This window comes from Montipora capricornis, chromosome 2 (genome assembly GCF_036669925.1).
Source record: "Montipora capricornis isolate CH-2021 chromosome 2, ASM3666992v2, whole genome shotgun sequence".
Lineage (NCBI taxonomy): Eukaryota > Metazoa > Cnidaria > Anthozoa > Scleractinia > Acroporidae > Montipora > Montipora capricornis.
The window spans coordinates 57784411-57811910 of NC_090884.1; the positions used below are offsets into that span (position 1 = coordinate 57784411).

The 27500-nt window shown below is 38.8% G+C and overlaps 1 protein-coding gene and 1 pseudogene across 1 annotated transcript in view; both read left to right on the forward strand.

The window, feature by feature from the left end:
• Positions 1-18562, forward strand: part of LOC138037563 (zinc finger protein 850-like) — a 25879-nt gene extending 7317 nt beyond the window's left edge. The window contains exons 2-3 of the mRNA XM_068883470.1: positions 4703-6053; positions 16168-18562. Coding sequence (XP_068739571.1) covers positions 4703-6053; positions 16168-17590 — 2774 coding nt within the window. The 3' untranslated portion in view covers positions 17591-18562. The remainder of the gene's footprint in view (positions 1-4702; positions 6054-16167) is intronic.
• LOC138028641 (zinc finger protein 709-like) overlaps positions 10590-27500 on the forward strand; it is a 17641-nt pseudogene continuing 730 nt past the window's right edge.

Here is a 27500-nt window from a genome sequence, read left to right on the forward strand (position 1 = left end):
TCAACTGAGTAAAGTTTTAGTTGACAGCTAAACAAACATTTGAAGTGTTGTTTAATAGTGATATCATGCAGTTACGAGTTCCCATTTCCCTTTTTTTTGAGCGAATTTTTTATTGCCAGTGGGTTTTTTTCGGTGCAGCAAACCTGGTAAAACTGTCCGACCAGAAAATTATCACATATCTCTGCACTATTCAGCCGAAAAATTTGTGATTTGCAACCCCGCTCCTCGCCCCCAGTCAAGTACTTTAAAGCCACATTAAAGCGATCAGTATTTTAGGCATCCTCGGGACATATCACTGGCGTTTTGGGTACAGATCGAGATACCAAAAACGAGGGATGCCCATATCACTGTGATCCTGGATTTGATCCTCGTGTTTTTTGTTACTAACATTTTATTTTATCCTCAGTCTACATTTTACCCCTGGTCTGCAGTCTGCATTTTACCCCCGGTCTGCAGTCTGCAGTCTGCGTTTTACCCCTGGTCTGCAATCTGCAGTCTGCATTTTACCCGCAGTCTGCATTTTACCCCTGGTCTGCAATCTGCAGTCTGCATTTTACCCTCAGTCTGCATTTTCCCCCTGATCTGCAGTCTGCAGTCTGCATTTTACCCTCAGTCTGCATTTTACCCCCGGTCTGCAGTCTGCAGTCTGCGTTTTACCCTCAGTCTGCATTTTGAGGTCCCATGTTTTATGAGTCAATACATGTAAATCAATGAGTCATAAGTCATGAGTCAATGAGACTTACAGTCAATATAGCAATAATTTATTGGTTAAGCCCAACCCCTTAGCTTTCATTTTATGGTTTGGTCAACTGCACTAACTCATTGACTTATAAATAGTGTACACTCCTGCATTTTACCCCCGGTCTTCAGTCTGTGTTTTACACTGACCAGTTCTGTGGCCTTTTCTGAAAGCTTCTTGACCGTTTCTTTCTTACGAAAGATTCGCCACCAGTAACCTAACAGTCCTTAGTCAAACTATGATCAGGTGATCCATCAGGATTTTACTACGGGGGTATTAATTTTGTTGATTATGTGAAAAACCGAGTCGCTGGACAACCTTCGTAAACAGAGCCAGAGCGACTGTTAACGGCTTTAATAAGCAGCAATATATAAAGATGCAGTATCACCCATTCCCAGCATTAGATAAAGCAATAGTTGAAGTGTTGTGATCCAGCCACACCTTATCAGTTATGCGAGTGTTATAATGCACTTGTCATAGGCTTTCCAGAGGGACGGGACCTCAAAGCCAAAGACTATAAAATTGAACTTTAATTTTGTGAGGAAACAGGTTCAACACGGTGACTTTGCTGCCTCAAAAACACAAGATGCTTAACTTTTCTGAGTTCTTAATTACTTAATTAAACAAATTCTCAGATATTTGTATGAATAATCAAAATGGTGACAAGTGAAATTAGGGAATAATTTCATGTGCGTTTTGTCCAAAAGCAAATAATTGAGCGAAATTATTTGATTTTGGACAAAACACAAGTGAAATCATTCCCTAATTTCATGAGTATACCATTATTAATATCATGGGTGACAAATTACTGCCACTGAGAAGCCATACTTTTGGCACCCATGTTATTGGTAAAATAAACACTTGGGCTATATTTCACTGGTTGGGGTTTATAAAAACATTGCATATATTAATGAACTTAAGAACTATTCAAGACATTTCTTTTTGTCCTAAATTCTTCACAAAGTGATTTTAGCAAAGGCCATGAGATATATAATAAGAAAACATTCAGTTGTAGCAATATCAAGGTTCATCTGCAACTTTGAAACAAGTGGCATAGAGGTACAGTGTACATGTAGTCCTGAATGGATCCACCTTCTACTCACTTTCACCTATTACTCAAGTGAAGCTACGATCTCTGCAGTTATGAATGCAAGTTGTAGCAATTGCTTAGAGAAGTCTGAAAAGTTCAGGACTTCGACGGCGTTGGAACCCGTTACCTTGCGATGCTGGTGCACATGCTCTAACCAACTGCACTATGAAGCCACTGCTGCTGGGAGTTGGTAATTTGTGGGTTCACATGTTCCCATGATGAATGAATCAATTAATCACTCACTGAAACATTATGTCCCCATTAACCCTTTGACGTCCAAACTGGCCTAAACCGGCCAGACTTAGTATTTTACTCTGTCTAACGCCAGACAATTTTACTTGTCAATGGGTTAACAAAATTATATATCAAATCCGTCAAATATTGAACTACGGATGTGAAATCAAGTGAAGCTATGATCCTCGCAGTTATGAATGCAATTTTTGCAATTGAATAGAGAAGACTAAAAAATTCAGGGCCCGGTTGTTTAAAAAACTGATTAACGCTAATCTCATCTATTAAAAATTAACCAAGGAGTTTATTTCTCTACTCCCAAATGCATTTCAAAGCTGATATTTGGCAAAACTTTACATCAGAACAAGTCATTCTTGAAAAACCTTCCCAAAAGTCGAAAAAATGAAACAAAAGATTACGCTAATCTTGGATTATTAGTTAATCGCCATTCGAACAACCGGGCCCAGGACTTCAATGGGCTTTGAACCCGTGACCTCGTGATGTCATTGTGATGCTTAAACCAACTGAGCTATGAAGCCACTGATGTTGGAAGCTGGTCATTTTGTTGATTCAAGTGTTCATGTGATGAATGAATCAATGAACAAAATGATGGACATATGAAATGAAGCCTATGTGAAACTGCTACTACTACTGATGATGATGATTATGATGATGGTGATGATGATGATGATGATGATGATGATGATGGTGATGATGATGATAATAATAATAATAATAATAATAATAATAATAATAATAGCAACAACAACAACAAAAAATAATACTAATCATAATCATAATCATAATCATAATCATTGGAAAGATAGAAGTGATCCTCTCACTAAACTGGACAATGTAAGCAATTGTCACTTTATGGACTCCTGGAAAATTCAGGTAGCTTCGACAAGATTTGAACCCATGGTCTCTGGAATGCTGGTGCAATGCTGTTCCAACTGAGCTACATGTATGAAGCAAATCAGTTGGGAGCAGGTCATTTTGTTTGGATAATGTTTTCCCATGAAAGAACTGTATATTTGAAACGTGGGTTGTTGTCAAAAGATGTCTATAAAGTGACAATCGCTTAAATTGTCCACTTAAGTGTGAGGATCACTTCTATAATAATAAAAGTAAGTAAGAAATAATAGGCTGTCCATGGAAGTGTATATATTAAAACTACTTTTAATTAGAAAATAATTTAACTATTAAATAAGCATCTATTCTAGAAATAGTTTTTAAAGATTTTGGTTTAGACACCTGTCAGGGGATGTGCTCTTCTGCAATAAGGACGGCATTGACTCAGAGGGAGGAGATAATGCAGGGGATGCCAGGGCTTGCCTACAGTACTACTCCATAATTTCTTATCCCTTTCTTTTCTAATTTGCTGGATTAGTGTTACATAGTACTTAATGTATCCAAATCTAACAGCCGTTTTCTGTAACTTATCTATTTGGCTTCGATATTTAGATTGGGCGGCTACACCCCAAAATGTTCAACAATAGGTTAAGAGTGACATATAGTTAGGGTGTTGAATAAGTAATGAAGATCCTGTGTACTATAGTCTTTAGCTTTACACACTCTTGGAACATGCATTCGTTTTAATGTTGTCAGCACTTACAACCTACTCCCTGAGAGTGGGGCATTCATAAGGCTAAGAGCCTACCTTCCCCCCTCCGAAAAGGGCTGATACTTTTAGCAACATCTTTGATCAGCCCTCTCTCTGTATTCCCCCACAACAGCCCAGGGTCCCCCTCCCATTCCCCACCCCACTCCAAAATCTCCGGGAAACTGATGACAAATGCTTAACATGCTCAAAGTGCTGCTGGTAACTTGATACCGATTTGTCTGGGGTAGGTACATTAGAATTCATGGACTACCCTGACAGACCAGGTTCAGAGAGGACTAAAATGGACTAGTGAAGGATTACCTAAATTGGGCTGCCTTATACCTTTCGTTTTTAACTTTTTTGGTGTCTAGGTTTTACGTCACAATCTACCCGGTACTTTGCATGCATTTTTACAAAGAGTTAATGCAATATAAATCAGTTTGTGACGTAAAAACAGGAATAGACCCACTCCCCTTCTAACTCGGTCGTGAACAAAAGATGCTTGGATTTTCGCAACTTTCGAAGCCTCTAAAATGTCAGGATTTGTTAGAAAAAGGAAAAAAGCCGCGATGCGTTTCGAACAGGTGCAAACTGAAAGATTCATTTTACCAAAAAAAATATTTTGGGGTTATGGGCACTTTAACACGAAACAAGGTTACACAGTTAGACTGCAGGTGACAACCGTTATGTAGTCTGCTGAATGACATTGTCAGTAAGGGCCATCAAATTATCTTACAAAATGCCAAATATTTCTATTGTTGTCACAGTTTTAAAATTACTTTCCATTTCCGTCTGTTTTAGTGAGAACTGTGATTTTAATGCCAAAAGATGCCAAGGTCTGTTTTGCACAAGAAGAGCTGCACTGGCATCAAGAATCAACAAAGGAGGAGTTGCAGAGAGGAACGGCAAAATGACATGAGACATTTAGGGGACCATACAGGAGAGAGGCCTAAGAATTGCAAGCGGGATGACAAGTACTTTAGTGAAGCTATAAAATCAAGTAGAATCCATACAGGAGAAAGGCCATATAAATGCAAAGACTGTGGCAAGTGTTTCAGTCGAGGAGGACATTTAAGGATTCATCAAAGAACACATACTGGAGAAAAGCCTTATGATTGTAAACAGTGTGGTAAGTGTTTTAGTGAAGCTGGATCTCTAAGAAGACACCAAAGAATCCACACGGAAGAAAAACCCTATCCTTGCAAACAATGTGGCAAGTGTTTTAGTGAAGCAGGATCTCTAAGACAACATGAAAAAACCCACACTGGAGAAAAGCCTTATGAATGTAAACAGTGTGGTAAGTGTTTCAGTGTTGGAGGAAATCTAAGGAGACACGAACAGACTCATACTGGAGAAAAGTTTTATGAGTGCAAACAGTGCGAGAAGTGTTTTAATCAAGCAGGATATCTAAGAAAACATGAAAGAATCCACACTGGCAAAAAGCCTTATGAATGTAAACAGTGTGGTAAGTGTTTCAGTGTTGGAGGAAATCTAAGGAGACACGAACAGACTCATACTGGAGAAAAGTTTTATGAGTGCAAACAGTGCGAGAAGTGTTTTAATCAAGCAGGATATCTAAGAAAACATGAAAGAATCCACACGGAAGAAAAACCCTATCCTTGCAAACAATGTGGCAAGTGTTTTAGTGAAGCAGGATCTCTAAGACAACATGAAAAAACCCACACTGGAGAAAAGCCTTATGAATGCAAACAGTGTGGCAAGTGTTTCCGTCGAGGACAACATTTAAGGGTTCATGAAATAAAACATACTGGAGAAAAGCCTTATGAGTGCAAACAGTGTGGCAAGTGTTTTAGTGAAGCAGGATCTCTAAGAAAACATGAAAGAATCCACACTGGAGAAAAGCCTTATGAATGCAAACAGTGTGGCAAGTGTTTTAGAATTGTAGGACATCTAAAGGGGCATGAAAGAATCCACACTGGAGAAAAGCCTTATGAATGCAAACAGTGTGGTAAGTGTTTCAGTGAAGCAGGATCTCTAAGAAAACATGGAAAAATCCACACTGGCGAAACGCCTTATGAGTGCAAACAGTGTGGCAAGTGTTTTATACAGAAAGGAACTCTGAGAAGACATGAAAGAATCCACAATGGAGAAAAGCCTTATGAATGTAAACACTGTGGTAAGTGTTTCAGTGTTGTAGGAAACCTAAGGAGACACGAAAGGACTCATACTGGAGAAAAGCCTTATGAATGCAAACAGTGTGGCAAGTGTTTTGGTAGAGCTTTGTCTCTAAGGAAACATCAAAAAACCCATAATGGAGATGCGATGCAAGAAGGTAGTTTGAACCAGTATGAAAAGCATAGTTGTTGGATTTGCCAAGAAGAGTTTAGCAGTGGGGATCTTCTTCTCGGACATTACCAAAATCATATGAAGTTTGAGTAGCCTTCGACTTGAACTGGTTTGTTGGCTTTCTCGTCCTAATTTGAAAGAGATCAAGGATGGAATTATCTCAGCGACGTGTATTAATGGGATTTTAAAACTCTTTTGACCTTAAATTTAAAGCTTTCGTTGGACATTGCTACCCTTTCATTAAGCACAGTGATTGAACTATGAGTTTACCAGTTCAAACCATTACCTATTGTTTTATATCTTAAATTTAATTTGTTGTCGTTTTCATGGTACGCACCGAATTTATAAATGGCGGCCAACCTGGGTCGACTGGCAGCCAGACATGACATCGAGGCGTTTTAGGATGAACACGACATATTTTCAAGGAGGGAAGGAGAAATGAACGATCGACGTGCGGAAAATTACATTCGTGGTTCTTCTTTAAGTGCGAGAAGGTCATCGGTATTAAAAAAATGATGAGCTAAGGTTTTGGCAAATGTTGGAACGATTCTGATTAAAGCTCAAATTGTAAAGAGGTAAATTTTAAACTTTAGCAAGCTTACATCGTTCGATCCTGCTTAGTTGTGTAAATTCAAGTCATCTGTTTGAAGAAATTACAAAAATGCTCTTGTTTTTCTTTTTGTTGTTAAGAGTCGAAGAATACATCATTCAAGGGAAAGACAGTTTTCTTATGGATTCGGATTCGAATTTGTTGTACACAAAGCGAAAATTTGCCAAGCAGGGCGCGAGTTGTGCTGTTGTTCATTCAAACTCTAGTGTGGTTTGAAGCTTACTAATGTATGCGTCTTTAGGATTTTGCTGCCGCATCACTGATTGAATCTTGTGTACCTCCACTGTCAAACAAGGAAAATTTAAACATTTTAAGCTTAAGAGCCAAAGAGTGGTTACAATAACCGGTCTTACACGCCACCCATGAACAAGCGGAGTTCCACAACACCTCCAGATGCAATACACATTACTATCTTAAAATTAGTGGTTTGTCATTTTTTCTGCATGAAGCAGTGATAGCACTTACAGCGAAAATACAAGGGCTTGTCGTCGCTAGTGCATTCTATTATTAAGATGCTCGTCCTCATAGGTTCATAGGTTTTTTTATTCCACAGAGAAAACAGTACAAATCAATAATACATGTCACAGAAATGTGGAGTGGAGATGTGCGAGCAAAAACCCACAGGGTTAATAATGTTTGCACACCTACTGTAGCATTAATACAAGGTATTAGTATTAATATCTAATTTTAAATAGCAGGCATGAGATATGATAGACTATGTTGTGGGAACCAAGAAATAAAATAACTAGACTATAATTAGGTTAATTAATTAATAAGAAAGTAAACAAAGCAAAACAATGACACTGTGCAACTACAGCTGAACAAGATGTCATTCTAGGGCTTTGGATGTAAACAGATGAACTTTAAGCTCATTTCTAAAGCTTTGGAGAGAGGAAGCACTTTTTATATGTTAAGGTACTTTATTCCAATTATCAGCTGTGGCAAATCTAACTGAATTGAATTTGCCATAATTCGTTTTTGGCCGATCGAGGCCGAGGTATAAACAGATTTTGGTTTGATCTTGAACGTGTACAATATCGATGGGCCTCTCCGATGTTTGTGAAATAGGAGTCATAAATATCAGGAAGGAATTTCTTTTGATGTTTGTATACAAGCTCACCCATTTGTAATTTAGTAATTTGAAATATGTTCTTTATACGGGCAACCCTAAAACCAGGAATCCGGAATCTGGAATCCCAGTACAACACAGAGAGTAAACACTATCCTAAAACATTCATAAAAGCTAACCTTAGGCCTAATTAGGCCTAAAAACGTTTGTTTAGGCCTAATTAGGCCTAAGGTTAGCTTTTATGAATATTTAGGATAGTGTTTACTCTTTGTATTGTTCCGGATTCCGGATTCCGGATTCCTGGTTTTAGAAAAACGTTTGTTTAGGCCTAATTAGGCCTAAGGTTAGCTTTTATGAATGTTTAAGATAGTGTTTACTCTCTGTATTGTACTGTGATTCCGGATTCTGAATTCCGGGTTTTAGGGTTGCCCTCTTTATACCTAATCTACTAAACAGGGGTCTGCTATGATCTCACCGCCCTTATTGTGTTATAATCCTTAGTACTCTTTTCTGTAGCAGTAGTAAACAGTTTAATTTAATTAGTCAGGTAGGTACGTCCCCATGAGACAGTACAATACGACAGATGTGAATAAATTAAACTATAATATAAATACCAACACATGGATCCTCAAGAGGTTCCCCCTTCTGCCAGCTGCTTGGGACAAAATTGCGCTTTCTAGCCGCTTTCCCGACTATACTTCTGCATTACTGACTCGTCAAAAGCGACTTTTTCTCCTTTTGGAAAATTTTGCCTTAGTTTTTGTTTAAGAAATCTCACCAGAGTTTGAATCAACAACAGCACGACTCGCACCCTGCTTGGCAAAGTTTCGCTTTTTGTACAACGAATTCGGATCCAGATTAATAAGAAAACTGTCTTTCCCTTGAATGATGTATTCTTCGACTCTTAAAAAAGCAATAGCAACGAAAAGGAAAACAAGAGCTCTTTTTAATTTCTTCAAAGAGATGACTTGATTTTACACAATTATGCCATAAGCCTTAGCCGGATCGAATTATGTAAGCTTACTAAAGGTTAAAATATACCTCTTTACAATTTGAGCTTTAAGCAGATTCGTTCCAACATTTCAGCCACAACCGTAGCTCATCATGTTTTTTTAATGCCGTTGACCTTCTGGCACTTAAAGAAGAACCAGGAATGTAATTTTCCGCACGTCGATCGTTCATTTTCTCCTTCCCTCCTCAAAAATACTGCGTGTTTCTCCTAAAACGCCTCGATGTCATGTTTGGCCGCTAACTCGACCCAGGTTGGCCGCCATTTATGAATTCGGTGTACTGTCTGTGTAATTTTAAAGAAACGGATTTCGGAAACTTTGTGGAAAAAATTAGTCTTTTTCCGTTTATTCTTAAAACCCCGTTCAAGGGAGGTTGCTTTGGTTATATATTTGTTAAATTTTCATTCAGAAGAAATAACAAAACAAATAAGAGAGGAAAAAAAGGAAATGAAGAAAAAAAACCTCTTAACAGGCTACAACTAGATGAAATCCCGGTATAAATATATTTAATGATAATGCTGATAATGATAGGGGATGATGATTAAAACAATTGGTGATAAAAGAAAATGAAAAGAATGCACTCTTGTACCTCGATAAAGTTATGGCAGTTCATACTGTTAATTTGAGTTAAAAACAGCACTGGCGAAGACTCACTAAAAGAAACATTTTGGACACCAAGATTTCCAAGTACATATATATTCAGGGGAGGGGTGGGGCAGTGGTGAGAGCCCTCGCCTCCCACCAATGTAACCCGGGTTCGATTCCCAGACTCGGCGACATATGTGGCTTTAGTGTGTTGGCTCTGTACTCTGCACCGTGAGGTTTTTCTCCGGGTACTCCGGTTTTCGGCTATTCTCAAAAACCACGGTTTAACTTGATTTGCGTTAATTGTTAATTCCAGTTTACAGTGTCCCCAATTAGTGCACCGGCGCTATAACAACTAGACACTTAAATAAAGTTCCTTTCCTTTCCAGTTGTGAAAGCACTCGCCTCCCACCAGTGTTGTCCGGGTTGGATTCCCAGACGTTACGTTATACGTGGGTAGAGTTGTTTGTTCTCTACTCTGCTCTGAGAGGTTTTCGTCCCGTACTCCGGTTTTCCCCTCTCAATGGAAGCCAATTTAATATTTAACAATTATTCTACGATGGCGCACTGGATATGAAGTGATAGAAGCGCTGAATTGGTTATAATCATTTTATACCCAGCAAGCCCGAGTACAATAATTGTTAAAAACTCCATGGTTTTCCCGGGGGTGATATTGTCGACTAAAGCATCGATTTCTGCCTCAGTCTACTCCGGTCCAAAACGGCTTTTGTCTGCCATTTTTTCTCAGAGCTGCAAAAATGTTTTCAGCCTGCGGATCCACTCCGCTATCGCCTCGTGGATCCACAGCTACTTTAGGGACTTTAAGATCTACGACGCGGTGGTCAACAAGAACGCCACGAAAACAACAATATCATTGGTTAAAAGAGGAAAAATAATCGTGTTGCACGTGCGGCACGCATTTTAGTACATAAAGTGCGGTTCTCTGCACAACAACGACGTGAACTCACCAAATTTGAGGTTTTCACGACATCGTGATCGTTCAAATGTGAATCTTTCATTCTCTATTTTTGCCCAGAAACCGCTCGTATCAATTTATTTTTAGGATACTTCGCCCACATTGTAGGACGCGAACGAGATGGCCAAAGGCGATAGTGCAACGTTATATTTTGAGGTGACGTTTTCGTCGACGTCGGCGTCGTAAATCTTAAACTCCCTTTTGACAATGTTATGACCCAATTCATGATCAATAACAGGACAGACGCATGAAAAACTGACATAAATTTGTTAAATGAAGCATACTACAAATTCCAACGGAGCTAATTCTGTAGTCCAGTCCGATTACTGATATTGACTTAGCAGCCGCCCAGGTGGCTGTAAAATAGCCTGCGAGCAAGTTGTCTTTCTCCGCAAGAGGTAAGTACTTCTACTACGTGTCAAGCCAACTTCATTTAGAGAGCTTGCTCGCAGGATACCAAGAAACCAGCTGTTGTAGTTGCTGATAGAAGGTAAGAATCCGGTACATGTATTTGAATTCCACTTTTAGTATAAGGAAGGGGGTCTTTTGTTTAAAATTATCGATTCATTAGCTTGAAGTGAAGTTGTTGCCAAAGAAAGGTCGATCTTCGCTGTCGGTGATCGCGAGATTGACTGCTTGCGGTCGCTGATTATAATGTTCTGTGGCGGTCAGTGTAAAACGCAGACTGCAGACCGGGGGTTAAAATGCAGACTGCAGACTGCAGACTGCAGACCGGGGGTAAAATGCAGACTGCAGACCACGGGTAAAATGAGACTGCGGGTAAAATAAAATATGAAAAAAAGAAATATTAAATAAAGAGTACATAATTATCCCTTCCGGTTTGCCCAGATTCCTAGCGTTTTGGACATCCCCTCCGTTAACTATCAACATTTCCTTGGAAAATCGAAAAGCGTTTGCAAATATAGAAACTTTTTCTATTACTTGAAACCCCTGGTTTATCCTGCGGGCAAGATAAAGCGATTTTGAAAAAATATGCGAAAAAGTTCTAGCGCAACCCAGAATTATTTGCCAATGCATATGGCATGTCTGCCATAATAATATAATGGGCTGATTTAGCAAAAGAGCGGGAACGTCCGTGGGGATGTCACGCGCAGCAAAACTAGCAATGAGAATTTAGAATAGAGAAGAGAAGAGTGGAGTCTACTCTATTCTGAATTCTCATTGGTGTTTTTTCTGCGCACGCCGTCGCCACTGAGGTTCCCGTTCTGTTGCTAAATTAGCCTAATATTAATAACGGGATGCATGATGAATTATATCTTTTGTCAGTGTTGTTGTTAACCTGAGATATGATCGCATCATTCATTGTTTCTATCCACATGCATTTCTTACGTAAGGCCATCTGATGGCCCCACATTTCAATTTGTGTGTTATGTGTTGCCAAAGAAATAGTCTGTGACCTTCAACACCCTAAAATGTCACGCCAGATGCACAAAAAATATCGGCAATAGTCTGCGCTAATTTGAAAAGCATGCGCATACTACAAATGTAGAAAATAAAGATAAATTTGGATGTATATTTATGACTATACAATGTTGCAATGTGCCGTTGGGTAGAGTCTAGTATCCCCTATGTGTGAAGATTTCCACCTCTGTGCGCTCAGTGTGTTTATTGTGTGATGACCATATCATGTAACAGTCTTGGGGTTAAGATCGGGCTACAAATGTCATGCATAATTTAGCACGAACCTAAATACGGTTCGTTGTTCAGGTTTTGTCCTTTGTTTTTTTTCGTTTCTGTTTCTATCACCATCACTGTTTGAGGCATTTCTTAACTGAATAAAGTTTTAGTTGACAGCCAAACAAACATTTGAAGTGTTGTTTAACAGTGATATAATGCGGTTACGAGTTCCCATTTTTTTATTTTATTTTATTTTATCCTCAGTCTGCATTTTACCCCTGGTCTGCAGTCTGCAGTCTGCATTTTACCCTCAGTCTGCATTTTCAGGTCCCATGTTTTATGAGTCAATAAATCGATGAGTCATAACTCATGAGTCAAAGAGACTTACAGTCAATATAGCAATAATTTATTGGTTAAGCCCAACCCCTAAGCTTTCATTTTATGGTTTGGTTAACTGCACTAACTCATTGACCCATTGACTCATAAATAGTGTACACTCCCCAGTCTGCAGTCTGTGCTTTACACTGACCAGTTCTGTGGCCTATTCTGAAAGCTTCTCGACCGTTTCTTTCTTACGAAAGATTCGCCACCAGTAACCTAACAGTCTTTAGTCAAACTATGATCAGGTGACCCATCAGGATTTTACTTATTTCTCGATTATGTGAAAAACCGAGTCGCTGGACAACCTTCGTAAACAGAGCAAGAGCGACCGTTAACGGCTTAAGCAGCAATATATAAAGATGAAGTATCACCCATTCCCAGCATTAAATAAAGCAATAGTTGAAGTGTTGTGATCCAGCCACACCTTATCAGTTATGCGAGTGTTATAATGCACTTGTCATAGGCTTTCCAGAGGGACGGGACCTCAAAGCCAAAGACTATAAAATTGAACTTTAATTTTGTGAGGAAACAGGTTCAACACGGTGACTTTGCTGCCTCAAAAACACAAGATGCTTAACTTTTCTGAGTTCTTAATTACTTAATTAAACAAATTCTCAGATATTTGTATGAATAATCAAAATGGTGACAAGTGAAATTAGGGAATAATTTCATGTGCGTTTTGTCCAAAAGCAAATAATTGAGCGAAATTATTTGATTTTGGACAAAACACAAGTGAAATCATTCCCTAATTTCATGAGTATACCATTATTAATATCATGGGTGACAAATTACTGCCACTAAGATGCCATATTTTTGGCACCCATGTTATTAGTAAAAATTATAAGGACTTGGGCTATAATTCACTTGTTGGGGTTTATAAAAACATTGCATATATTAATGAACTTAAGAACTATTCAAGACATTTCTGTTTGTCCTAAATTCTTCACAAAGTGATTTTAGCAAAGGCCATGAGATATATAATAAGAAAACATTCAGTTGTAGCAATATCAAGGTTCATCTGCAACTTTGAAACAAGTGGCATAGAGGTACATGTAGTCCTGAATGGATCCACCTTCTACTCACTTTCACCTATTACTCAAGTGAAGCTACGATCTCTGCAGTTATGAATGCAAGTTGTAGCAATTGCTTAGAGAAGTCTGAAAAGTTCAGGACTTCGACGGCGTTGGAACCCGTTACCTTGCGATGCTGGTGCACATGCTCTAACCAACTGCACTATGAAGCCACTGCTGCTGGGAGTTGGTAATTTGTGGGTTCACATGTTCCCATGATGAATGAATCAATTAATCACTCACTGAAACATTATGTCCCCATTAACCCTTTGACGTCCAAACTGGCCTAAACCGGCCAGACTTAGTATTTTACTCTGTCTAACGCCAGACAATTTTACTTGTCAATGGGTTAACAAAATTATATATCAAATCCGTCAAATATTGAACTACGGATGTGAAATCAAGTGAAGCTATGATCCTCGCAGTTATGAATGCAATTTTTGCAATTGAATAGAGAAGACTAAAAAATTCAGGGCCCGGTTGTTTAAAAAACTGATTAACGCTAATCTCATCTATTAAAAATTAACCAAGGAGTTTATTTCTCTACTCCCAAATGCATTTCAAAGCTGATATTTGGCAAAACTTTACATCAGAACAAGTCATTCTTGAAAAACCTTCCCAAAAGTCGAAAAAATGAAACAAAAGATTACGCTAATCTTGGATTATTAGTTAATCGCCATTCGAACAACCGGGCCCAGGACTTCAATGGGCTTTGAACCCGTGACCTCGTGATGTCATTGTGATGCTTAAACCAACTGAGCTATGAAGCCACTGATGTTGGAAGCTGGTCATTTTGTTGATTCAAGTGTTCATGTGATGAATGAATCAATGAACAAAATGATGGACATATGAAATGAAGCCTATGTGAAACTGCTACTACTACTGATGATGATGATTATGATGATGGTGATGATGATGATGATGATGATGATGATGATGATGATGATGATGATGATGATGATGATGATGATGATGATGATGATGATGATGATGATGATGATGATGATGATGATGATGATGATGATGATGATGATGATGATGATGATGATGATGATGATGATAATAATGATAATAGCAACAACAACAACAAAAATAATACTAATTATGCAGAAGACCGTGCTGTTGGGCTCAGCCTGGATCCTGAGACAAGTTTTGGATTGCTGAGGCTGCTTGTTGCAGCTTGTGCCAGAACTTCCAGCATGATATTGCTGTGATTTGGGACACATAATCATAATCATAATCATAATCATTGGAAAGATAGAAGTGATCCTCTCACTAAACTGGACAATGTAAGCAATTGTCACTTTATGGACTCCTGGAAAATTCAGGTAGCTTCGACAAGATTTGAACCCATGGTCTCTGGAATGCTGGTGCAATGCTGTTCCAACTGAGCTACATGTATGAAGCAAATCAGTTGGGAGCAGGTCATTTTGTTTGGATAATGTTTTCCCATGAAAGAACTGTATATTTGAAACGTGGGTTGTTGTCAAAAGATGTCTATAAAGTGACAATCGCTTAAATTGTCCACTTAAGTGTGAGGATCACTTCTATAATAATAAAAGTAAGTAAGAAATAATAGGCTGTCCATGGAAGTGTATATATTAAAACTACATTTAATTAAAAGATAATTTAAATATAAATAAGCATCTATTCTAGAAATAATTTTTAAACATTTTGGTTTAGACACCTGTCAGGGCATGTGCTCTTCTGCAATAAGGACGGCATTGACTCGGAGGGAGGAGATAATGCAGGAGATGCCAGGGCTTGCCTACAGTACTACTCCATAATTTCTTATCCCTTTCTTTTCTAATTTGCTGGATTAGTGTTACATAGTACTTAATGTATCCAAATCTAACAGCCGTTTTCTGTAACTTATCTATTTGGCTTCGATATTTAGATTGGGTGGCTACACCCCAAAATGTTCTACAATAGGTTAAGAGTGACATAGTTAGGGTGTTGAATAAGCAATGAAGATCCTGTGTACCATGATAGTATTTAGCTTTACACACTCATCGAACATGCATTCGTTTTTAATGTTGTCAGCACTTACAACCTACTCCCTGAGAGTGGGGCATTCATAAGGCTAACACACCCCCCCCCCCCCCCCCCAAAAAGGGCTGATACTTTTAGCAACATCTTTGATCAGCCCTCTCTCTGTATTCCCCCACAACAGCCCAGGGTCCCCCTCCCATTCCCCACCCCACTCCAAAATCTCCGGGAAACTGATGACAAATGCTTAACATGCTCAAAGTGCTGCTGGTAACTGGAAACCGATTTGTCTGGGGTAGGTACATTAGAATTCATGGACTACCCTGACAGACCAGGTTCAGAGAGGACTAAAATGGACTAGTGAAGGATTACCTAAATTGGGCTGCCTTATACCTTTCGTTTTTAACTTTTTTGGTGTCTAGGTTTTACGTCACAATCTACCCGGTACTTTGCATGCATTTTTACAAAGAGTTAATGCAATATAAATCAGTTTGTGACGTAAAAACAGGAATAGACCCACTCCCCTTCTAACTCGGTCGTGAACAAAAGATGCTTGGATTTTCGCAACTTTCGAAGCCTCTAAAATGTCAGGATTTGTTAGAAAAAGGAAAAAAGCCGCGATGCCTTTCGAACAGGTGCAAACTGAAAGATGCATTTTACCGAAAAAAATATTTTGGGGTTATGGGCACTTTAACACGAAACAAGGTTGCACAGTTAGACTGCAGGTGACAACCGTTATGTAGTCTGCTGAATGACATTGTCAGTAAGGGCCATCAAATGATCTTACAAAATGCCAAATATTTCAAATGTTGTCACAGTTTGAAAATTATTTTCCATTTCCGTCTGTTTTAGTGAGAACTGTGATTTTAATGCCAAAAGATGGCAAGGTCTGTTTTGCACAAGAAGAGCTGCACTCGCATCAAGAATTCTCGGGGGAAAGAAAAGAGGAGTTGCAGAGAGGAAAGACAAAATGACATAAGACATTTAGGGGACCATACAGGAGAGAGGCCTAAGAATTGCAAGCGGGATGACAAGTGCTTTAGTGAAGGTATAAAATCAAGTAGAATCCATACAGGAGAAAGGCCATATAAATGCAAAGACTGTGGCAAGTGTTTCAGTCGAGGAGAACATTTGAGGATTCATGAAAGAACACATACTGGAGAAAAGTCTTATGAATGCAAACAGTGTGGCAACTGTTTTAGTCAAGCAGGATCTGTAAGAAGACATGAAAGAATCCACACAGGAGAAAAGCCCTATGCATGCAAACAATGTGGCAAGTGTTTTAGTGAAGCAGGATCTCTAAGAAAACATGAAATAATCCACACTGGAGAAAAGCGTTATGAATGCAAACAGTGTGGCAAGTGTTTCATTGTTGTAGGAAATCTAAGGAGACACGAAAGGACTCATACTGGAGAAAAGCCTTATGAAAGCAAACAGTGTGGCAAGTGTTTTAGTGAAGCAGGATATCGAAGAAAACATGAAAGAATCCACAGTGGAGAAAAGCCTTATGAATGTAAACAGTGTGGTAAGTGGTTTAGTGTTGTAGGAAATCTAAGGAGACACGAAAGGACTCATACTGGAGAAAAGCCTCATGAGTGCAAACAGTGTGGCAAGTGTTTTATACAGAAAGGAACTCTGAGAAGACATGAAAGAATCCACAATGGAGAAAAGCCTTATGAATGCAAACATTGTGGCAAGTGTTTTATACAGAAAGGAGCTCTGAGAAGACATGAAAGAATCCACAATGGAGAAAAGCCTTATGAATGTAAACAGTGTGGAACGTGTTTCAGTCGAGGAGATCAGTTAAGGATTCATGAAAGAACACATACTGGAGAAAAGCCTTATGAGTGCAAACAGTGTGGCAAGTGTTTTAGTGGAGCAGGATCTCTAAGAAAACATGAAATAATCCACACTGGAGAAAAGCCTTATGAATGCAAACAGTGTGGCAAGTGTTTTAGAAATGTAGGAAATCTGAAGGGGCATGAAAGAATCCACACTGGAGAAAAGCCTTATGAGTGCAAACAGTGTGGCAAGTGTTTTATACGGAAAGGAACTCTGAGAAGACATGAGAGAACCCATACTGGAGAAAAGCCTCACAAATGTAAACAGTGTGGCAAGTGTTTTTGTCAAGCACTTTCTCTAAGGAAACATGAAAATACCCATAATAGAGATGCCATGCAAGAAGGTAGTTTAAACCAGGATGAAAAGCATAGTTGTTGGATTTGCCAAGAAGAGTTTAGCAGCGTGGATATTCTTCTCGAACATTACCAAAATCATATGAAGTTTGAGTAGTGTTCGACTTGAATTGGTTTGTTGGTTTTCTCGTCCTATTTGAAAGATATCAAGAATGGAATTATCTCAGTGACGTGAATTATTGGAATTTGAAAACTCTTTTAACCTTAAATTTAAAGCTTTCGCTGGACATTGCTGCCCTTTTATTAAAGTGCCCCTGTGATCAAAAAAACCACTTCCATTTTTCCTTCAGATTTTGGAAGTGTGTTTGCTTAACACCTGACTGGCAAAATTTTGAGCTTTGATTTTTATCCAAAGGCCGCTTTCTTTGAGTGTAAGTTTTGGATTTCACGGTCCGGCATTACTCACGTTCAAAACTGACCGATTGGACCTCAGACGGTTGGATCCAGGGAAAAGTGACGTCAGAGGCTCACTAGCTTAAAATTTCAGCGTGTGAACGCAGCTTATGCTATATGAAAGCGTGAGTTTGAAAGTCTGAAAGCCCCAAACCCCCGTGCTGCATATTAATTCTGCGGCGTACACACGTATTGCATTCTTAAACTAGTGAGCCTTTGACGTCATTTTCTCCTTGATCCAGCTCTCTCAAGAACATAATGTTAGTAATGGCAGACCATTAAATAGGAAAATTCCAGTTAAAATAAAGAGGTGTCTTTTTGAAATCAAGGCTTAAAACGTGGGTCACTTAGTGTTTTGTTAACATAGTTTTGAAATCCAAAGAAAAATATGAATTGATTTTTTGGTCACAGGGGCACTTTAAGCACAGTGATTGAACTATGAGTTTACCAGTTCAAACCATTACCTATTGTTATATCTTAAATTTAATTTGTTGTCGTTTTCATGTTATTGTCTGTGTAATTTTAAAGAAACGGATTTCGGAAACTTTGTGGAAAAAATTAGTCTTTTTCCGTTTATTCTTAAAACCCCGTTCAAGGGAGGTTGCTTTGGTTATATATTTGTTAAATTTTCATTCAGAAGAAATAACAAAACAAATAAGAGAGGAAAAAAAGGAAATGAAGAAAAAAAACCTTTTAACAGGCTACAACTAGATGAATTCCCGGTATAAATATATTTAATGATAATGCTGATAATGATAGGGGATGATGATTAAAACAATTGGTGATAAAAGAAAATGAAAAGAATGCTCTCTTGTACCTCGATAAAGTTATGGCAGTTCATACTGTTAATTTGGGTTAAAAACAGCACTGGCGAAGACTCACTAAAAGAAACATTTTGGACACCAAGATTTCCAGGTACATATATATTCAGGGGAGGGGTGGGGCAGTGGTGAGAGCCCTCGCCTCCCACCAATGTGACCTGGGTTCGATTCGCAGACTCGGCTACATATTTGGGTTGAGTTTGTTGGTTCTCTACTCTGCACCGTGAGGTTTTTCTCCGGGTACTCCGGTTTTCCCCTCTTCTCAAAAACCAACGTTTAACTTGATTTGCGTTAATTGTTAATTCCAGTTTACAGTGTCCCCAATTAGTGCTCCAGCGCTATAACAACTAGACACTTAAATTAAGTTCCTTTCCTTTCCAGTTGTGAAAGCACTCGCCTCCCACCAGTGTTGTCCGGGTTGGATTCCCAGACGTTACGTTATATGTGGGTAGAGTTGTTTGTTCTCTACTCTGCTCTGAGAGGTTTTCGTCCCGTACTCCGGTTTTCCCATCTCAATGGAAACCGATGTAATATTTAACAATTACTCTACGATGGCGCACTGCATATGAAGTGATAGAGGCGCCGAATTGGTTATAATCATTTTATACCCAGCAAGCCCGAGTACAATAATTGTTAAAAACTCCATGGTTTTCCCGGGGTAATATTGTCGACTAAAGCATCGATTTCTGGCTCAGTCTACTCCGGTCCAAAACGGCTTTTGTCTGGCATTTTTTCTCAGAGCTGCAAAAATGTTTTCAGCCTGCGGATCCACTCCGCTATCGCCTCGTGGATCCACAGCTACTTTAGGGACTTTAAGATCTACGACGCGGTGGTCAACAAGAACGCCATGAAACAACAATATCATTCGTTAAAAGAGGAAAAATAATCGTGTTGCACGTGCGGCACGCATTTTAGCACATAAAGTGCGGTTCTCTGCACAACAACGACGTGAACTCATCAAATTTGAGGTTTTGACGACAACGTGATGGTTCAAATGTGAATCTTTCATTTTCTATTTTTGCCCAGAAACCGCTCGTATCAATTTATTTTTAGGATACTTCGCCCACATTGTAGGACGCGAACGAGATGGCCAAAGGCGATAGTGCAACGTTATATTTTGAGGTGACGTTTTCGTCGACGTCGGCGTCGTAAATCTTAAACTCCCTTTTGACAATGTTATGACCCAATTCATGATCAATAACAGGACAGACGCATGAAAAACTGACATAAATTTGTTAAATGAAGCATAATACAAATTCTAACGGAGCTAATTCTGCAGTCCAGTCCGATTACGGATATTGACTTAGCAGCCGCCCAGATGGCTGCAAAGCTCTCTTACCCCGCCGGAGGTATTAAAGTACTACGTGTCAAGCCAACTTCATTTAGAGAGCTTGCTCGCAGGATACCAAGAAACCAGCTTTTGTAGTTGTTGTGAGAAGGTAAGAATCCGGTACATGTATTTGAATTCCACTTTTAGTATAAGGAAGGGGGTCTTTTGTTTAAAATTATCGATTCATTCGCGTGAAGTGAAGTTGTTGCCAAAGAAAGGTCGATCTTCGCTGCCCGTGACAGCGAGATTGACTTCTTGCGGTCGCTGAATAATGTTCTGTGGCGGTCAGTGTAAAACGCAGACTGCAGACCGGGGGTAAAATGCAGACTGCAGACCGGGGACAAAATGCAGACTGCAGACCAGGGGTAAAATGCAGATTGCGGGTAAAATAAAATATTAAAAAAAGAATAAATAAAGAGTAAATAATTAACCCTTCCGGGATGCCCAGATTCCTAGCGTTTTGGGCGTCCCCTCCGTTAACTATCAACAATTCCTTGGAAAATCGAAAAGCGTTTGCAAATATAGAAACTTTTTCTATTACTTGAAACCCCTGGTTTATCCTGCAGGCAAGATAAAGCGATTTTTAAAAAATATGCGAAAAAGTTCTAGCACAACCCAGAATTATTTGCCAATGCATGCTCTTGCTCGCGGTTGTGTCTGCCATAATAATATAATAGGCTGATTTAGCAACAGAGCGGGAACGTACGTGGCGATGTCGCGCACAGTAAAACTAGCAATGAGAATTTAGAATAGAGAAGAGAAGAGTGGAGTCTATTCTATTCTGAATTGTCATTGGTGTTTTTTCTGCCCGCCCCGTCGCCACTGATGTTCCCGTTCTGTTGCTAAATCAGCCTAATATTAATAACGGGACGCATGATGAATTTTATCTTTTGTCAGTGTTGTTGTTAACCTGAGATATGATCGCATCATTCATTGTTTCTATCCACATGCATTTCTTACGTAAGGCCATATGATGGCCCCATATTGCAATTTGTTTGTTATGTGTTGCCAAAGAAATAATTTCTGAAGTGGACATAACCGGTTGTCAATTTCTTCCAGTTGACCGAAGTGTGTGACCTTCAACACCCTCAAATGTCACGCCAGACGCTCGAAAAATATCGGCAATAGTCTGCGCCAATTTGAAAAGCACATACTACAAATGTAGAAAATAAAGATATGTTTGGATGTATATTATAGCTACAGACATATACTAAATTTATGACTATACAATGTTGCAATATGCCGTTGGGTAGAGTCTAGTATCCCCTATGTGTGAACATTTCCACCTCTGTGCGCTCAGCGTGTTTATTGTGTGATGACCATATCATGTAACAGTCTTGGGGTTAAGATCCGGCCCCAAATGTCATGCATAATTTAACGCGATCCTAAATACAGTTCGTTGTTCAGGTTTTGTCCTTTGTTTTTTTTCGTTTCTGTTTCTATCACCATCACTGTTTGAGGCATTTCTCAACTGAATAAAGTTTTAGTTGACAGCTAAACAAACATTTGAAGTATTGTTTAACAGTGATATAATGCGGTTACGAGTTCCCATTTCCCTCCTTTTTTGAGTGAATTTTTTATTGCCAGAGGGTTTCTTTCGGTGCAGCAAGCCTGGTAAAACTGTCTGACTATAAAATTATCACATATCTCTGCACTATTCAGCCGAAAAATTTGTGATTTGCAACCCCGCTCCTCGCCCCCAGTCAAGTACTTGAAAGCCACATTAAAGCGATCAGTATTTTAGGCATCCTCAGGACATATCACTGGCGTTTTGGGTACAGAGATACCAAAAACGAGGGATGCCCATATCACTGTGACCCTGGATTTGATCATCGTGTTTTTTTTGTTAATATTTTATTTTATCCTCAGTCTGCATTTTACCCCTGGTCTGCAATCTGCAGTCTGCATTTTACCCTCAGTCTGCATTTTGAGGTCCCATGTTTTATGAGTCAATAAATCAATGAGTCATAACTCATGAGTCAAAGAGACTTACAGTCAATATAGCAATAATTTATTGGTTAAGCCCAACCCCTAAGCTTTCATTTTATGGTTTGGTTAACTGCACTAACTCATTGACCCATTGACTCATAAATAGTGTACACTCCCCAGTCTGCAGTCTGTGTTATACACTGACCAGTTCTGTGGCCTTTTCTGAAAGCTTCTTGACGGTTTCTTTCTTACGAAAGATTCGCCACCAGTAACCTAACAGTCTTTAGTGAAACTATGATCAGGTGACCTATCAGGATTTTACATATTTGTCGATTATGTGAAAAACCAAGTTGCTGGACAACCTTCATAAACAGGGCAAGAGCGACCGTTAACGGCTTAAGCAGCAATATATAAAGATGAAGTATCACCCATTCCCAGCATTAAATAAAGCAATAGTTGAAGTGTTGTGATCCGGCCACATGTTATCAGTTATACAAGTGTTATAATGCACTTGTCATAGGCTTTCCCGAGGGACGGGACCTCAAAGCCAAAGACTATAAAATTGAACTTTAATTTTGTGAGGAAACAGGTTCAACACGGTGACTTTGCTTCCTCTTAAACACAAGATGCTTAACTTTTCTGAGTTCTTAATTACTTAATTAAACAAATTCTCAGATATTTGTATGAATAATCGAAATGGTGACAAGTGAAATTAGGGCATAATTTCATGTGCGTTTTGTCCAAAAGCAAATAATTGAGTAAAATTATTTGATTTTGGACAAAACACAAGTGAAATCATTCCCAAATTTCATGAGTATACCATTATTAATATCATGGGTGAAAAATTACTGCCACTGAGATGCCATATTTTTGGCACCCATGTTATTAGTAAAAATTATAAGGACTTGGGCTATAATTCACTTGTTGGGGTTTATAAAAACAATGCATATATTAATGAACTTAAGAACTATTCAAGACATTTCTGTTTGTCCTGAATTCTTCACAAAGTGATTTTAGCAAAGGCCATGAGATATATAATAAGAAAACATTCAGTTGTAGCAATATCAAGGTTCATCTGCAACTTTGAAACAAGTGGCACAGAGGTAGTCCTGAATGGATCCACCTTTTGCTCACTTTCACCTATTACTCAAGTGAAGCTACGATCTCTGCAGTTATAAATGCAAGTTGTAGCAATTGCTTATAGAAGTCTGAAATGTTCAGGACTTTGACGGCATTAAAACCTGTTGCCTTGAGATGCTGTTGCTTATGCTCTAACCAACTGCACTACGAAGCCACTGCTGCTGGGAGCTTTTCATTTGTGGAACATGCATTCGTTTTCATGTTGTCAGCACTTACAACCTACTCCCTGAGAGTGGGGCATTCATAAGGCTAAGAGCCTACCTTCCCCCCTCCGAAAAGGGCTGATACTTTTAGCAACATCTTTGATCAGCCCTCTCTCTGTATTCCCCCACAACAGCCCAGGGTCCCCCTCCCATTCCCCACCCCACTCCAACATCTATGGGAAACTTATGACAAAATGCTCAAAGTGCTGCTGGTAACTTGAAACCGATTTGTCTGGGGTAGGTACATTACAATTCATGGACTACCCTGACAAACCAGGTTCAGAGAGTACTAAAATGGACTAGTGAAGGATTACCTAAATTGGACTGCCTTATACCTTTTGTTTTAAACTTGTGAACCATCAATTTAGTTTGGATGCTGCCTATCCTCTACAGGGAATTGTTAGATGTATTTTGAATGAGTCAAAAACATACAAGCCATTGAACTTTACTATCTTTTACCAAAACTCTGCCTGAAAGATCATCATGTGTTGTACTGTGATCATACAGCTGAATTTTGAGTAGTGACTGTATTGAGCCTTCTGTTTGGGGTTTATTTTGAGGACTCCAAATTGTCTTAATTGCCATTGCTTATTATTAATTTTTATAGATAATCAATAACTGATTAGTAATACGCAACTTTATGGCACGTGGTAGCGTGGACGTTACGTCATAAATCACGGGCATATTTTGGTGTCTAGGGTAATTCGATTGCACATCTTTTCCCTGTGTTTTGATAATTCCTTCCATGCCCACAGAGATTCCCACAACACACTTGTTTGCGGAGTTCACTTATTCCAGACTTTTCTTGGTGTTTGTGATGACAAAGCAAGTGAAACTATCTGTACGCTGTGTAGTTAAAGGCTACCACCAATGTTCTTTGAAGTGAATATTGGGGAAACATTTTACGCATTCAAGAAGAGAAGAGAACGTTGAAATGCGTTCAAAGTTGCCAATGATCGGAGGCAGCTCGGCCACCTTCAAATCGAGCGTGTTAGTCCTCTTTGGCCCTTACACGAAAATATTACTGTGTAAGTTTGGCCTTTATTCAGGCGGCATAGAAATTATTGTATTGTAGTTAGATTATAAATGCTGAGTATCTGAGTATAGCCACAGGTTGCGATCATTTTAGAAACACTGGGCTTGATTTGGATTCTTGTACTGCAGTTTACCGTTAGACAAAATTTGATGATGTGCACGGCCCTTTTAAGATCCCGGTTTCCAATTACTGTTAACCGCAAATAAATAAACACCTCTTCCTTCTTTGTGATTAACTAATCAACAAGTACTTGTTAAAAGTATCTGGGTGCCGCCTTGACCTGGGGACTGAAGAAAATTGATTAACAGTTAATAACATGTTCTTGTTTCGAGACTATCAAACATTTTAGTAATTAGTAAGCCTTTAATAGTAAAAATGCTACAAATTTGAAACATTTCATTTGTAATAACTTAAAGTATAGCAAATAAAGTTTAGTGAATGGTTTGTTAATTCATATGGCGCGTTTTATTGAAAATAAATGACAAATTTCATGATCAATAAAAGTCGGCTTTTACTTCGTGTAGAAGACGCACATGACGTAACAAAAGCTTTAGGGGTCTTTAGGGATTTAGAATTCTAATTAGGTGTTGTTTCACGATTATTGTTCTATTGTGTGTCTTCTACACGAAGTAAAAGCCTAAAAATCAATGTTAATAAATAATAATCAATGATAATAAAAATCGATACTCACTCAACTTCTACGCATTGATTTTCTTTTTATTTCCAATACCAATTGATTACTTGTTATTGATTATTATTGATTTTATTGATTATTAATTGATACTGCTGGGGGTTATCATATGACCCGGTAACAATTCTCAAAGGGCTAATTACATAATTTTATAATTCTTTCGGTATCGTTAAGAAAAATAATTACGTATCATTAAATACCATCATAGAAACTTGTAAAGGATCTGTTTGCTGATTTTGATACGAATCAATGCCGATACGGTTTTAAATGTGAACAGCTATTCTATTATCGCACTTCACCCTATGGTCGGGAATTGGACTGTGGACTTTAAACTACGGAATTTGAACTGGATATGAAACATTTATGAGATAACGTTGGCAGACGTGGCATGAATTAGAGTAAACAGCAAGCCAAGGAAAGCACATACTTAACAAGATACTGTAACACACGGAAAATAAATAACACTGAAATACTTTGAACTGAAAAGGTTGTCGGTTAAAAATATTTCGAACAATGTGTAGGCTTCCCGTAGCCTCTTGATTGAATACTGCTTTAACACGAAACAAGGTTGCACAGTTAGACTGCAAGTGACCACCGTTATGTAGTCTGCTGAATGACATTGTCAGTTAGGGCCATCAAATGATCTTACAAAATGCCAAATATTTCAAATGTTGTCACAGTTTGAAAATTACTTTTCATTTCCGTCTGTTTTAGTGAGAACTGGGATTTTAATGCAAAAAAAGATGCCAAGGTCTGTTTTGCGTAAGAAAAGCTGCACTGGCATCAAGAATTCCGGGGGGAAAGAAAGGAGGAGTTGCAGAGAGGAACGACAAAATGACATGAGACATTTAGGGGACCATACGGGAGAGAGGCCTAAGAATTGCAAGCGGGATGACAAGTGCTTTAGTGAAGGTGTAAAAACAAGTAGAATCTATACAGGAGAAAGGCCATATAAATGCAAAGAGTGTGGAAAGTGTTTCAGTCGAGGAGACCTTTTAAGGATTCATGAAAGAACACATACTGGAGAAAAGCCTTATGAATGCAAACAGTGTGGCAAGTGTTTTAGAGAAGCAGGGTTTCTAAGGATTCATGAAATAACACATACTGGAGAAAAGCCTTATGAGTGCAAACAGTGTGGCAAGTGTTTTAGTGAAGCAGGATCTAAGAAAACATGAAAGAATCCACACTGGAGAAAAGCCTTATGAATGCAAACAATGTGGCAAGTGTTTTAGTGAAGCAGGATCTCTAAGAAAACATGAAAGAATCCACACTGGAGAAAAGCCTTATGAATGCAAACAATGTGGCAAGTGTTTTAGTGAAGCAGGATCTCTAAGAAAACATGAAATAATCCACACTGGAGAAAAGCCTTATGAATGCAAACAATGTGGCAAGTGTTTTAGTGCAGCAGGATCTCTAAGAAATCATGAAATAATCCACACTGGAGACAAGCCTTATGAATGCAAACAGTGTGGTAAGTGTTTCAGTGTTGTAGGAAACCTAAGGAGACACGAAAGGACTCATACTGGAGAAAAGCCTTATGAGTGCAAACAGTGTGGCAAGTGTTTTAGTGAAGCAGGATCTCTAAGAAAACATGAAAGAATCCACACTGGAGAAAAGCCTTATGAATGCAAACAATGTGGCAAGTGTTTTAGTGAAGCAGGATCTCTAAGAAAACATGAAATAATCCACACTGGAGAAAAGCCTTATGAATGCAAACAATGTGGCAAGTGTTTTAGTGAAGCAGGATCTCTAAGAAAACATGAAATAATCCACACTAGAGAAAAGCCTTATGAATGCAAACAATGTGGCAAGTGTTTTAGTGGAGCAGGATCTCTAAGAAAACATGAAATAATCCACACTGGAGAAAAGCCTTATGAATGCAAACAGTGTGGCAAGTGTTTCCGTCAAGGACAACATTTAAGGGTTCATGAAAGAACACATACTGGAGAAAAGCCTTTTGAATGCAAACAGTGTGGCAAGTGTTTCAGTGTTGTAGGAAATCTAAGGAGACACGAAAGGACTCATACTGGAGAAAAGCCTAATGAGTGCAAACAGTGTGGCAAGTGTTTTATAAAGAAAGGAACTCTGAGAAGACATGAGAGAACCCATACTGGAGAAAAGCCTCACAAATGTAAACACTGTGGCAAGTGTTTTGGTCGAGCATTTTCTCTAAGGAAACATGAAAAAACCCATAATGGAGATGCGATGCAAGAAGGTAGTTTGAACCAGGATGAAAAGCATAGTTGTTGGATTTGCCAAGAAGAGTTTAGCAGCGTGGATCCTCTTCTCGAACATTACCAAAATCATATGAAGTTTGAGTAGCGTTCGACATAAATAACCTATTTCCGAGTTGCTGCATGCCTCAGTTTCAAAGCGAGTCCTGGTGCACAACCATTTGAATGGAAATGAGTTGGGTATTCTTATGCAAATCAAACTAATTTCCCTTACAATAGTTGAGCACCAA